This window comes from Haplochromis burtoni, unplaced genomic scaffold, assembly GCF_018398535.1.
Source record: "Haplochromis burtoni strain Fernald_Lab_line unplaced genomic scaffold, NCSU_Asbu1 Contig_475, whole genome shotgun sequence".
In the NCBI taxonomy this organism is placed as follows: Eukaryota; Metazoa; Chordata; class Actinopteri; order Cichliformes; family Cichlidae; genus Haplochromis; species Haplochromis burtoni.
In genome coordinates this window covers 18,200-31,137 of record NW_024582836.1, presented here as the reverse complement: position 1 = coordinate 31,137, position 12,938 = coordinate 18,200, and the positions used below count along the sequence as shown (strand labels likewise).

The following is a 12,938-nucleotide window of genomic DNA, read 5'->3' as shown; positions in this document are numbered from 1 at the left end:
TTCAGCAGTTGTTGTTTGTCTTTCCACAGCTGTGCCACGACTGTCCTCTCATTCTTTTCCTTCTTTGATGCAGTTTTAGTAAAAGGTTTACATCAATTGCCAGAAATGTCAGTTAACCTAGAATGACTGTTGGCTAAAGCTCTGAAGTGTTGGGACAGACAATATTATCCATGTCCAATAAGACTGAGTCTATAAGTAAGTGATTTAGGTCTCCATGGCAGCAGGACTTCGCTCTCACTTTGCCAAAAGTGCTGCTTCCACTTCAAACATGTTGGATGGCTTTGTTCAGTGCAGACATGTTCTTACACACCAAACTAGGAAAATGTTTGATTATGGGCCTGGTTTTGTGCCCACATCTGTGTTGTAATGCTAAATCTAAAATCTAAAACAGAGTTGCAGGCCATGGCACTTCTTTGTAGTAGCAGCATTTATTTAGCTGCAACAAAGGTCAAAGTATCAATGCCGCGGGCTTCCTGACATGTAGAACTGCAAAAATAGTTTACACAATAGACCTTTTATGAATTCACGCTGATGCAGTGAATACAAGCAGGTGGTTTTTGTACTATAGCTGTCTTATCTGATCAGTACACTACAGAAAGGTTTCTAAAATAAAAGTACATGTTAGATGTACAAAGGTCTTATAATTTCTTCTGAAATGTGGTCCAGTACCAGAGTAATGTGGTAAAGAATGGTTTAACATATCGAGGTTAAACATATAGTGTACAGGGAGTTTTAGCGCTCATACCAATTCCCCCTGGTTGCCAACCCCAGCTCACAGTCTGAGAACTGCTGCCAAAGCTGATTAATCAGTTAGTATCACTTTTTTAAGTCAAAGGACTTTTTTTTTTTGTTGAAAACAGCATTTGTGTAAATCGAACTTCTGCAACGCATATATGCGATAAACTCATTAGCTATACTGGTCTTATGTACAGAGGTAAAGCTACATCTAATTAAAAGTTTGTGGAGGAGTTGGAGCAGAAGGCCCCTAGAAAACCTGATGGTCTCTATTTGCCTCCACTGAAATTATTCATATACATCCCCACGTGAATGGTGTTGGATGCACAGCCATAGGCAAATATCATTGCCAAGATCCACTGAGAAGTTTGTAAGTCCCATTGGCACCAATTAATCCCTTCTACTTTCTACCACCAACATCAAAAGCAACTAACTCCATGTTTTTTTACATGCTTTTGCCCAACACTTTACCTTCATCCAGCAAGCTGGAAAGCAAAGAGTAATTTGGAGAAGAGTTAGCGATACATAATGTTTCCCAGTCTCACCCAGTATGAGAAAATAATTAATGGACAACAAAGACCAGCACTCACTCTCACAGTCAGGTAAATATCAGTTTTATTTCCAAAATATTAAAAAAACCAAAAAAACCTCAACGTCTCTTTCACAAAGTAATTTGAGAGGAAAAATTAAAACTTGTTGCTGTGTGAGAGTTGCTCTCGCTCCATCATGTTGTGTGAGACCTTCAATTCCAGCGGCGCATGTGTGTTTGTGTTTGTAACAAGAAACATCTTTACATCTGTACATCTGACTCGTAGTTCCCCTCTTGCTTACTGGTAGTACAGCTCAAGGTTCATCCCATCGTGGATTTCATCTGGAGAGTTTTTGGTTAAGTACAACAAAAATAATCTTGATCTTTAAATCAAGAAAAAAATATTTTTTTAACCGATTTAAACGATTTATGGATACATTTATGTTATGGATCATTGTGAGTGCAATAAAAAGAACTGCAGTTGTTCTGTGAGGGTGTAATAATGTCATGGTCATTATCATTATTAAATTAAAGGTAATCTAACTAAAACCACATAAGTATAACTACAGGAAAAAAAACCTTTAAAGGATACAGTCACCCAGAGACACGTGGTCCTTGAATATGGTGTACCTGTGGAAAACAAAGGACAACATTTAGGTCCAAATAGATGAGTTATTTGTCATCAAGCACATCAAATCCCATTTGAGCAGCTCACCATTTCTTTAACACGATCTTATCATGCCGTGTTCCTGTCTGGGCAGCTATGAGCTTCTTCAGATCTCCGATGGTATCCTCAGAGCTGAAACACCAAAGTTAAGGAAGGGCAGTGTAACAGCTTGGAAAACATCCAGAGTATTAACAAATGCGTGGTTAAAAAAATCTGAGCGTTGTCTGCTAATATCATTTTGTTTCTTTTGATCTGCAGATGGACGGTGCAGCAGCTTTGGATGCTCTGCTTTCCTCAATCAAAACACACGCAGGATGGCTAAAGTGTTCTAGCTAAACTGGTCCAACTCTCTCTGTAGCCCCGTGACAGACTGCTCCTGAACCCATTATAGGCAAAACACATCTAACACTTGATCAAACAAGATCCCTTCAAGCTGCGACACCTAGAAGTTACTGAAAATCATCAGACTTTTAGCTGATTGTCAAGTGGCGTTCATTCAAGTGGTATTATATCTGCTGTCAAGAGTTGGCAAGTGGGGGCAAGCACCATTTTTAAGCATCATTTGATGATAATAAACATAAATAGCGTCATATATTAAAAGGTAAAAGAACATGAAAGACCAAAATGTAAGACACTGACGTTTTAAATAAAGTTCACTTACAAGTAGGGCTGCCACGATTTGTCGACTAGTCACGATTACGTCGACTATCAAAATCGTCGACGACTGATTTAATAGTCGACGTGTCGTTTGAAGCTTTGTAAGATCGCAAAAGACACAGAAGTAGCAAGATTTAAGAGTAACGGACTGAAACAGAAGATGGCAGCACTGCATGTACAAGGATGCCAGCTGCCGTTAAACCCCGAAGAAGAAGAAGCAGCTGTGTCCCAGAATTCATAGCGCGGCCCAGCTTAGTTTCCAACAATGGCGGTAGCTAGTTAGTTTTAATATTACTCTTATTATTCTTTCTGGGTCACAAAATAAACGTTTAACATATTTTCAGGCGAGAATGTAGCTGTGTAAACCTCAAATATCGGCTCAGTTTATCAAGACACCACATATTTTCAAAAGCACTCCGACGTTGTCGGAGACGTCTGTTACCCACTAGCTCGATAGCTAGCCGGGGGCTAGGTCACTAGCGCCGTGAGAACACCGGACTCCCGGCAAATTGTTTTCAAACCCACCGCCTCTTTCGCGACTCAGGTTAAATATATATGAGTCACTTAGATAAATGAAAAATGTTGTTGTTTGGCTTTTTTTTTTTTTTTAGTATTTTATTTGTTCCTGAGTAAATCGGTTTGGCTGAGATTAAAGTTATAGTTTTTACACAGCTGAATAAACTAAAGCAGACAGCTGATTATCAGAAGTGTGAGATGCTGGAGAATATGCTCGGTGTCCTGTTATATTTTAGATAGCAAGGAGTTTATTAAACTTTACCGAAACAATCTGCAAATTTCATTAAAATTGAATAAACTATCATCTTGTCTTTATTTTTAGTTAGCACCTTAAAAGCTTAAAGCTGTAAGCTAATGATAGTTATATAAGAGCAGATGCTGCTGGTGCAATAAGCTGTAGTTTTACGTCCAGTGGATGATGATCTGATTAGTCGACTAATCGCATAAATAATCGGTGACTAGTCGACTACCAAAATAATCGTTTTTGGCAGCCCTACTTACAAGCTGAAATCTCAAATATGACTATTATAATCACCCACAGACTTGCAATTGTGGGATTCTGTATTAACGGAATGAAATAAGTCATAAGAAATGCCAAGATAAACAGTGACACTGAATTTTAGTCTTATAACATGCTCTAGAAACTCATATGTTAATAGATTCATTGTAAAACTATGCTCCACACCATTCTATAATATAAATGAGCTTTGCTTGCGTCTTAAAAGTAAGTCCATACTTTAAGAGCAGGGGTGCGTTGAAAGCAGATGCAGATGAATGCTGTACTGTTAAAAATCCTGACTTATGTTAACTCATCTCAAGACATCCCAGATGTCTGCACCTAAAACATTATTTTGACGTGTATGTTGAGAGACAATATTCAGCATCATTTTCAGAGTTTCAGCAAAGGATACTTGCACTTGACCCGGACTTTCTTGCCTAGACGGTCGTTGCAAACCACTTCGATCATCTTTACGTCTGCAGAAAAAAGGAAGAGATGAGACAACGTTAGACAAATGAAGGTATTAGATGATAAAGTAGGTGATAACCATAGTGAGTTTGTTTTATAGAAGACGCGCTGGAAATCACAGGCACAGAAATCTACTGAAATCAGCCAGGTTGTTTTGTTTAGCTAACGTTAGCTGTTGCTCACAACACCACGTTAATGTAACAAACGGGACTTATATTTAAATACACTCATGGGCAGCTTTATGTGTTCAAAATCCGAAACATTATGATACCGTATAAAAACCGCACGTTGAAGCTGTCATCCTTACCTTGAAACGTGCAGCAGAAAAAACAATTATTTCCTTCGCTGATATTTTCTGGAATCCTCTCGGTCCTGCTTACCGTAAAGCTGGTTTAGTTGCGAATTCGCCTTCCTACCAATCAAATGAGGACTACGATGATTGGCGATCTCGCTAGACCTATCAGAGAACAAAAATCCCCACCAAAGGCGGACCTAATACTGGAAACAACTTTTACCATAAACGTCAGGCCAACTGTCGTAATCTGCCTAGCTGCAGCTTGGTTCGTCACACGGCTTCTAGATTGAAATCAAATTTGAAAACGCTGCTGCAGAAAGCAACATGGCAGACGAGGAGAACCTACCGCCCGGATGGGAGAAAAGAATGAGCCGCAGTTCAGGTGATAAAACACGAGCCAAAAGAAGCTAAGTGTCCTAAATAGTGAGCTAAACTGCAGTGTATAGTGAACTTAGCTCAGTAGCTAGCAACCTCAGCATCGTGCATTAGTGCTGAAACGAGGTTGGAGTGACGTGTTTAATCATTGCAGTCTAAAAGCAGCGAGGGGTTAGTCGCTGCTGTCATTGTCTTTATTTAATTGTGGCGTTTTCTCAGCTTGTTTTAGGCACCTTAGCTTCATTATCGCGCCAAAGCTGATTCATTCAACCTGGCTGCGGCAGGGCCCTGCATGACGTCAGCCCGCCCCAGCACCTCACCTGCAGACTGAACGAGTCCCAGCAGTAGGACGCTTTTCAGAATGCTAAACTTATGCGTCCTCTCTCCTCCCTCCTCACGTGACACAGTTTGTCGTCATAGCTCTCGTGCTGTGGTGTTTTGTAAGGACCAGTAAATTCTAATACAGCACAGTTACACGGAGAAACACTGTAATATTTAATATACAGTTAACCTAAATGTTTTAGCATCCCTCAAGGAAGCTAATTACTTAAAAAAAAGAAGAAAGAAAAACAAAACAGTTACTGTGAGGTGAACATTGCTGGGGTCGTTGCTCAAAGTCTTAAAACACTTTTATTTAATTTGTTTTTGTTAAATTTTGCATTACCTAGTTACTCCTTGGAGAAAGTAATTTGTTAAACTACTCGTTATACTTTGCGCTACTCCACCGCAACATGACTGACAGCATGATGTGATGCATTATAAGCCTTAGGCTACATCCCACACAGTGACACAAACCCCTATCATAACGGAGGCTGCAAGTGTTTTTTTGTTTTTTTTGTTTTTTGTAGTGATAACACGTGGCAAAGTTGAAAACCAACTCAAGGAGCCTTCAGACACACACTGATTCTACTGTTGAAACATGTACAGGTAGAAATGGAGGCTGAGCCTGATGGCTCATCACTTCCTTTATTACCCGTTGGGCTCTGGCTGCTGACTAAGGGTCAGGATACACCGACTCTGGGTTCTTCACCGTGAAGATGTTTGTAAAAAGATGTTGCGTTAACAGTATACTGCAGCAGTTTCTGCTCTGGATGCAGTTTGTGCTTCGTGATCTCATCCTTTCATTCAATGAAATGGCAACATCACCACTTCTCAAATGTTGTAAACTGCTCCACCATTTTCCTCCTCCCTGCAAAAATCTGAACTCAGCTGACAGCAGCACAGGAAGAAAACTGCTGGTTTGATTTTTTTTTTTTTTCCTCTCTTTTCGTTCAATCTGCCCATTGCTGAGATAATTGAAGAACCTTTTCAATGCAAATAGTGAAATGATGTAATGCAGTTGCTGAAATTAGTACAGTGATATGTTACAGTACTGCCTGTCTTGTTACCTTGTAGCCTGTTATATCAAAGACTAATAACGATAAGTAAGGAAGTAACAATAATGCAAGTAAATAAATAAAAGGTAAATATTTGGAAGATATAAAATAAAAAATACTAATATTTTTTTTTTTTAGCATATCTAAAGATGGCTCGAGAGATTTTTTATTTTATTTTTTATTTTATTTTATTTTTTTAATTGGCCTGTTAGAGATTTGAATGACTTTCAGACTGTGAAGGGAAAGCTGCTTTAAGCTTTGAAATTGTTCTTAAGTGAGGGCTTGTGTGGGAGTCTCTGAGTTGGACAGGTGGCCCAGCTGTGCACCGTGACTCACTCTACACTGACGATAAAACCACAAAGTTCTCATTTAGCAACAGCAGCTCCTCCATCGACACGTACCTCCTTCACATCTCTCTGAGATGGCTAGGATGAGCTGTCTCCTAGTGACAGTGCTAGCAACTAGTTGCCAACTAGTACTGGACAACAAGCTAATTGCTTTATATGAAGATGGAGCCTGACCAGAGGAAGAAAGAAGGCATGCTTGAGTCATGGAAAGCACCCAAAGCGTATAAAAGCTGGGCAGAGCCACTTTAATGTCACCCCGTGGTTTGTGGGCACCAGCTTTGAAACTTGCAGTGTGGCAGTTGGGCTTTCACCATCTTGGTCTTATGAAACCACACATGAAAATGTTAGCACTGCAAAAGAGCCGATCAGTGAACATTAGCGGTAGCAGGGTTGTGTGTCAGAGCGTATACCATTTAGCAGTTTACCTGGAAGTCTTTATTTGCAAAGATAAAAACAGTCGGGTTTCATGATGTTGGACTGCAGCTTTAAGGTCACATTTGGCCTAATAAATGAATCAGTGGTCCGTGAAAACAGTCTTAAAATAAGAATTACTTTTAAAACAGAAGAAACTGTATAGTTGACTCAGTGTTTGTTAAGTACAATCGAATCCTAAACTAGAGAAAGGTGCTTCTTTTAAAAGTGTACGGCCTCAGCAGCATTTTTTTTTTTCTTTTACACCTTTTTGCTGAAAGGCCGTGAAGGATTCAAAGGTGGTTCTTCTATGAAGACATCCTGCGATATTTATTTTCTCCTGTGCAGATGGCCTTTAATGTCTAATATAAAAGGCTTCGCTCATAGTTGTAAACTCACACAATAAGCTTTTTTTAGTCAGTTTGGTTATTGTGGCTTTTTGATAGCATCTCTGATCCTTTTCTCTCATTACCTTTATTTACAGTCATGGCAGGAAGCAGTTTGGTTGTTTTTTGTTTTTTGTTTTTTTTTTTTTTTTTAGCAGCTCACTACAGTGGCTTACACACATCATCAGTGATCAGCTGTCAAAGAAAGGTGGACATTTAGCAGCTTAAATGATGGCTCTAAGGCTACGTTCACACTGCAGGCGACAGCGCATCAAATCAGATTTTTCTGACCCTGTGCGACCCATATCCGATCATGCTATGACAGTGTGAACGGCACAAATCCGATCTGGGTCACTTTCGTATGTGGTACTGAATCCGATACATATCCGATGTTTTAGAAAGCGACTGCTGTTTGAACGGTCAGGTCGCATTAAATCCGTCTTTTACGTCACCGACACAAGACAGACGACAATTATCAGCGCCGGAGAAGCGCCCAATAAGACATCGCGAATGCTTCCTGGCCATCCCGTGTAGATGTCAGTGAAACTGTTGGGACGACAACGTTGGAGAAACGTGAACATTTTATTTGTACTGTATAATCTGCAGATTCTGAAAGAAATCTGCAGCTATCCTTTGAAGCACCGCTCCTCTCTAAAACAGCAATAAGGATCATTATTAGGTTATCTACATTATTATGTAAATAACAAAATAACTTAAAGCAAAAATTGGATTTAATCAAAAAATCGGAATTGAGCATTAAGACCTGCAGTGTGAACGTAGCCTAACTGTGTACTCCAGGATAACTTGTTAGGTTCAGCGTCGGCCATCCCTGTGTAAAACTCAAGTCTTAGACATTTTCGTGTGAAGTGAGGCCAGTTGCTGTAGCACAGTATCCTGTACTGGGTGAATGGGTAGCTGCAGAGTCCGTGTTGTGTTTACATGTGTTTAAAAAGATCTTAATAAAGCTTAATGAATTTACTGGTTCTCTGTCATTACTTCAACAGGCAAAGTGTACTACTTCAACCACATCACTAATGCCAGCCAGTGGGAACGTCCAGTGGGAGACGGACGTGGCGAGCCAGATAAGGTTGTGTGTAATGTTTAGTTTTGTTTTGTTTTTTTTGATGCACGTGATGAGTCAGTGCTACTTTCCCTAAAGAGGTACTGAAACACATTTTACACGGCATGTTCAGATTCCAGCTAGGGTACTAGTAATGCCTGCAAATTATTTATGATTCGACAACTATTGTGAAAAATCATTTTGGCCGGGGGATAGCGTTCTCCAGGATAACATTTGAAATGTTCCTGTAAGACATCAGGGAGCTGCCTGCAATATGACACGTATGCATTTAAATAGTGATAGGAGGAACGGTGCAGAGAAATGGAATCCAGTCATTAACAGTATTTAATATTTCACATGATTATTAATAAAGACTGATGGACAACTGTGTGCTTTTACTTAGCTAATGGTTATCGTCATTGCTGATCAGTATGTATCTTATCTTATCACAATACTTAGTTATGAAGCAGACAGGGGAAAAAAACAATCAACAGCACCACCTGGTGGACTGAAACAGTAATTAATTTTATTATTCTAGGACTAAGCAGTTTAGTTTTTTCTTTTACACTTGCGACTTATGTAATGTTGATTGGTGTTCTTGTATGTTCATGACATCTGGTGGAAGGTCAAAGGAAGAACTAGTCAAATGTAGTTGTAGGGCTGCATGACTTGCTGTAAAGTTGAAATTCTGCCATCCAAATTGTAAAGTGGTTCTGATACTCCAACATCTGGAGTGTTAACACACAAATACTGATATATTTGTATATGTATATATTTTTTAAAATTCAGGTACGCTGCTCTCATCTCTTGGTGAAGCATAATCAGTCGCGTCGTCCATCTTCCTGGAGGGAACAAAACATTACACGATCTAAAGATGAGGCCTTGGATTTGATTCAGAGTAAGTAAGGCAGCATGGAGAGGAGATTTTACGAAGTCTGATGAATGCATTTAATATCTTCTGTCTTCTGTGCAGAGTACATAGAACAGATCAAGTCTGGACAGGAGAAGTTTGAGTCCCTGGCATCTCAGTTTAGCGACTGCAGCTCCGCTAAGAATGGTGGAGATCTGGGACTGTTTGGTAGAGGTATGCACGGCGTGATGTCATTCTCTGTTCAGTGCAGTCTCTCATTCAGCATCTCCTTCATCTGTCTTTCTGAATAAAACGAAATCCTGCACATAGCTCTCCATCAAGTGATCAAACATTCAGTGCATGAATAACTGATAGTAGTGACAAGTTAAACCAGCAGTTTGTGAGCACAGTTTAATTCCATATTTGTCACACGTTTCAAACATCAATCCCTAATTTCCCTCGGGATTAATAAAGTATTCTGATTCTGATTTTCAATATGAGACAAGGATAACCAGAGTAAATACAGAAGTTGCAGTTTTTACCCCTCGGCCGTAAAAAGCCGATGTGGTATTGTCATCACTCCGCCTGACGCATGGGTGGCATGAATGCACAAGTTTGTGAATGCGATAACTCAAAGCAAAGTTCACACTATAGGTGTATCTCCTAAGAATCTTGGGCAAGTTCAAATTTCATTAACCTCAACCTAAATGTAGGGCTGCTCGATTATGGCAAAAATGATAATCACGATTATTTTCACTGAAATCGAGATCTCGATTATTTGACGATATTTATTTAACAATAACAATGTATTATAATGAAATAATATAAAATAGTGTGCAAATACTGATAACAGTGCAAATGTTTGCAATATAAAAAATAAATGAAAAATGTAAACATCTATGTTTAGTGAACTTTGCAGTGTTGCTCTGTGGTGCAGCTACCACACTGTAGCAGAGTTTACACACTATGTCTACTTGATCCACGTCTGACTCTGCGAACCCATAATGTTTTGGTTTTTTTTGTTGTTGTTTTTTTACCTCTCTTTTCAACCAGCGGCAGTCACTCTCCTCTCCAAATAACTTCTGCTTAGCTTTCCGAGCTTCCCTCGGGTCCTCGGTCTTAATTGTTGTGACGCGTGTTCGAAATGCAGAGAGGTGCGCTCGGTTTGCCACACGGAGCAGCGCGAGAGTAAAGCACGAGGGAGGGGCTAATAATTGGCTCAGTCATTTTTAATGATCGTTGAAAGCCCAGATCGTAATCGTGATTAAAATTCGATTAATTGAGCAGCCCTACCTAAATGTCAATATTAGAGGTGAAGTTTTCTGAAAAATCTTATGAATGCGATAAAGAAGGAAGTCTCAATTTTCAAATTTATACCATAGGAGCATCAGCCACGAGGCTTTAAGGCTTTAGGGGTAGCACTGGTGACTGCCAGTTATTTTAAGTGATGACCTCATTTATTATGATCATCTGAAACACCAGCAAGTCCACCTCTGAATGTAGCTTTGTGTTGAGCTGATCTGGCCATTGGTTCATGAAAACCCTCCAATGTGGCTGAATTAAAACATTTTGCAAAGAAGAGTTGGCCCAAATTTGTCCACAGCGAAGTGAAAAAGATTATTGGCATTTATTAGTATTTGTTTGACCTGAAACTACGTTAGGCTTGTAGGAGCTGTTTTTGTGTTGTTACCTATGTGTGCCACTAGGGGTCACTTTTTGAATGTTTATGGTGTCTTACTTAAGGTATGCACAGGTAATTATCAGAGGGTGTTGTTGTTTGGAAGGAGCAAACGGTTTGTGACACGCTGGAAACTAAGAACTGTTGAACAACAAATGCAACCAATTGAAAGCATTAAAGGTGTTAAATGGGCAAGATAAGCACAGCTGGATTTATTGGATTTTCTCAAGTTTCATTCATAAGAGTGGCACCGCGTCACCCCCACCATCGAACACCTAAGTGGCTTCAAGTGTAGGCTTAGCCTGTACAAGCCTGTTATCTAGCTGCACAAACTCTGTAGAACTGAATAAAAGAAATGACAATTAATTACATTGATTAATGTAATTAATTACATTAATCATGTAAATTAGCTAATATGCCATTAATATGAAATAGTCATACAAATGAATGATTACCTATAGATGCACGTGCTGATGTGCATCATGTTGTATGAGTTTTTATTTGGATAATGGCTTAGTGTGTGTTTCTGCTTTAGGTCAGATGCAGAAGCCTTTTGAAGACGCCTCCTTTGCTCTCAAAGTGGGAGACATGAGCGGCCCTGTTTTTACTGACTCTGGAGTCCACATCATCTTACGCACTGGTTGACAAGAAGACTCCACACGTTGTACTTTCCTCTTCCATCATCAAGCACACATACAAAGTCTAACCCAGTCAATCCTGCAGATTATTTTAATGGCACATAGCACCCCAGTAAACAAAGCTTAAAGCCTGCATCGCATCATTTGAGGCAGGATCCGTTTGTTCCAAGCACCATTAAACTATTATTCTTTAAGATCTTTTATTAACGATGACAGTGCCTGTTGAAGTGACCGCCCTATGGAAACTTTCATATGAGTGAGGATTATTTAAAGTCTACTTAGTATGTGCATGACTTCTAAAGGACCACTTACTGTATGTTTCCCTATAAGATTTCCCATTTCCACTGTATGTGTGCCAAAGCAGTTCCTTAACTGTTTTGGAAAATAGGTTCAAATACTTTCTAATATTAGCAGCATCCCTGCAGATGGAGAAAGCACTGTTGTTCTGAGTTTACTAGAGTTAATCTTTGTGTTTTCCATTATTCAAAAAATGGAATTATTTCTTTACACAATCCACTCTGAAAACGCATGATTTCTGGCCTTTGGATATGCCTTGATGGCACCGCTGAAAGCTTGCAGGTTTTAACAATAATCTCCACAGCTTTTAAAACCATCAATGTTCAGATGAACTGTTAACACTGTTGTGTCATTGAGGCAAAAATAAAATCTCCTTTTGTAAGTCTGGTTTTTGTTATTTCCATGATTTAGCCACCTTCAAGCGTTTCCAGTTTAGAAACTCTTTAGGAAGAGACAGGAAGTGACTAAAGTGTAGATTGTATATCGGTTTTAAACCTCTGATCTGGTGTTATGTGTTGGGTCTTCAAAACAGGTGTGTATAGATCCTTAGTTTTTGTATGCGAGGCTTTTCTTTTTCATAGCCTATAAAAATAAAGACCTTTCAAACATGTGAGCAATGCAGCGCATTAAAGGAAAACTACTTCTTGCTTCTCATCCCAACAAAGGACATCTATAGGGGAAAAAAGGTTCCATATGAAAAATATTAAAGAACAAATGGAAAAAACAAACCGCATAAAACTCATGTAATTAAAATCTGTAAAAGCTGCTGTCAAATACTCATATTTAGGCTGTCATAAAGCACAGTAATAGACATTAATTTCTGGGATGTTAGGTTTGTTTTCAAGTTGATTTATAGAAATGAAAAACTGTTTGGTGTCAACCATTGATTGGTGTAGTGGTTAACACCACACATATGTTTGACCTCGTTCAGTGCCCAAGTCTGTTCTACATAAACCTTAGTGTTGCAATTTAGTCATATCTTTAAATGTATCTTTTTAATGTACCCACAGACATGTACTGGTGGTTCTGTAGTCTCTAGACGTCTTGCCTGTAAAGCCCTGGTTCTCCCTTGGCAAATGTTTTCAACATTTCACCACTATCTCCTTTCACTTTTCATACGTAAGTTGTCTTGGATTCCTCCCAGTGCTTTTATG

At 39.2% G+C, this 12,938-nt stretch overlaps 2 protein-coding genes across 2 annotated transcripts; one reads left to right on the top strand and one right to left on the bottom strand.

The window, feature by feature from the left end:
• Positions 1 to 1,333: 1,333 nt before the first annotated feature.
• ubl5 (ubiquitin like 5) lies at positions 1,334 to 4,498 on the bottom strand. The gene is made up of 5 exons (XM_005946128.2): positions 4,379 to 4,498; positions 4,016 to 4,079; positions 1,980 to 2,063; positions 1,857 to 1,894; positions 1,334 to 1,606 (listed from the first exon to the last, which is right to left on the bottom strand). Exons 2-5 carry the CDS (start codon positions 4,069 to 4,071, stop codon positions 1,563 to 1,565), a joined length of 222 nt encoding a protein of 73 aa, XP_005946190.1. The 5' UTR covers positions 4,072 to 4,079; positions 4,379 to 4,498; the 3' UTR covers positions 1,334 to 1,562.
• Positions 4,499 to 4,587: 89 nt separating this feature from the next.
• On the top strand, positions 4,588 to 12,166 carry pin1 (peptidylprolyl cis/trans isomerase, NIMA-interacting 1). The gene is made up of 5 exons (XM_005946127.2): positions 4,588 to 4,748; positions 8,266 to 8,348; positions 9,111 to 9,219; positions 9,295 to 9,405; positions 11,385 to 12,166. Exons 1-5 carry the CDS (start codon positions 4,691 to 4,693, stop codon positions 11,492 to 11,494), a joined length of 471 nt encoding a protein of 156 aa, XP_005946189.1. The 5' UTR covers positions 4,588 to 4,690; the 3' UTR covers positions 11,495 to 12,166.
• Positions 12,167 to 12,938: the final 772 nt, after the last annotated feature.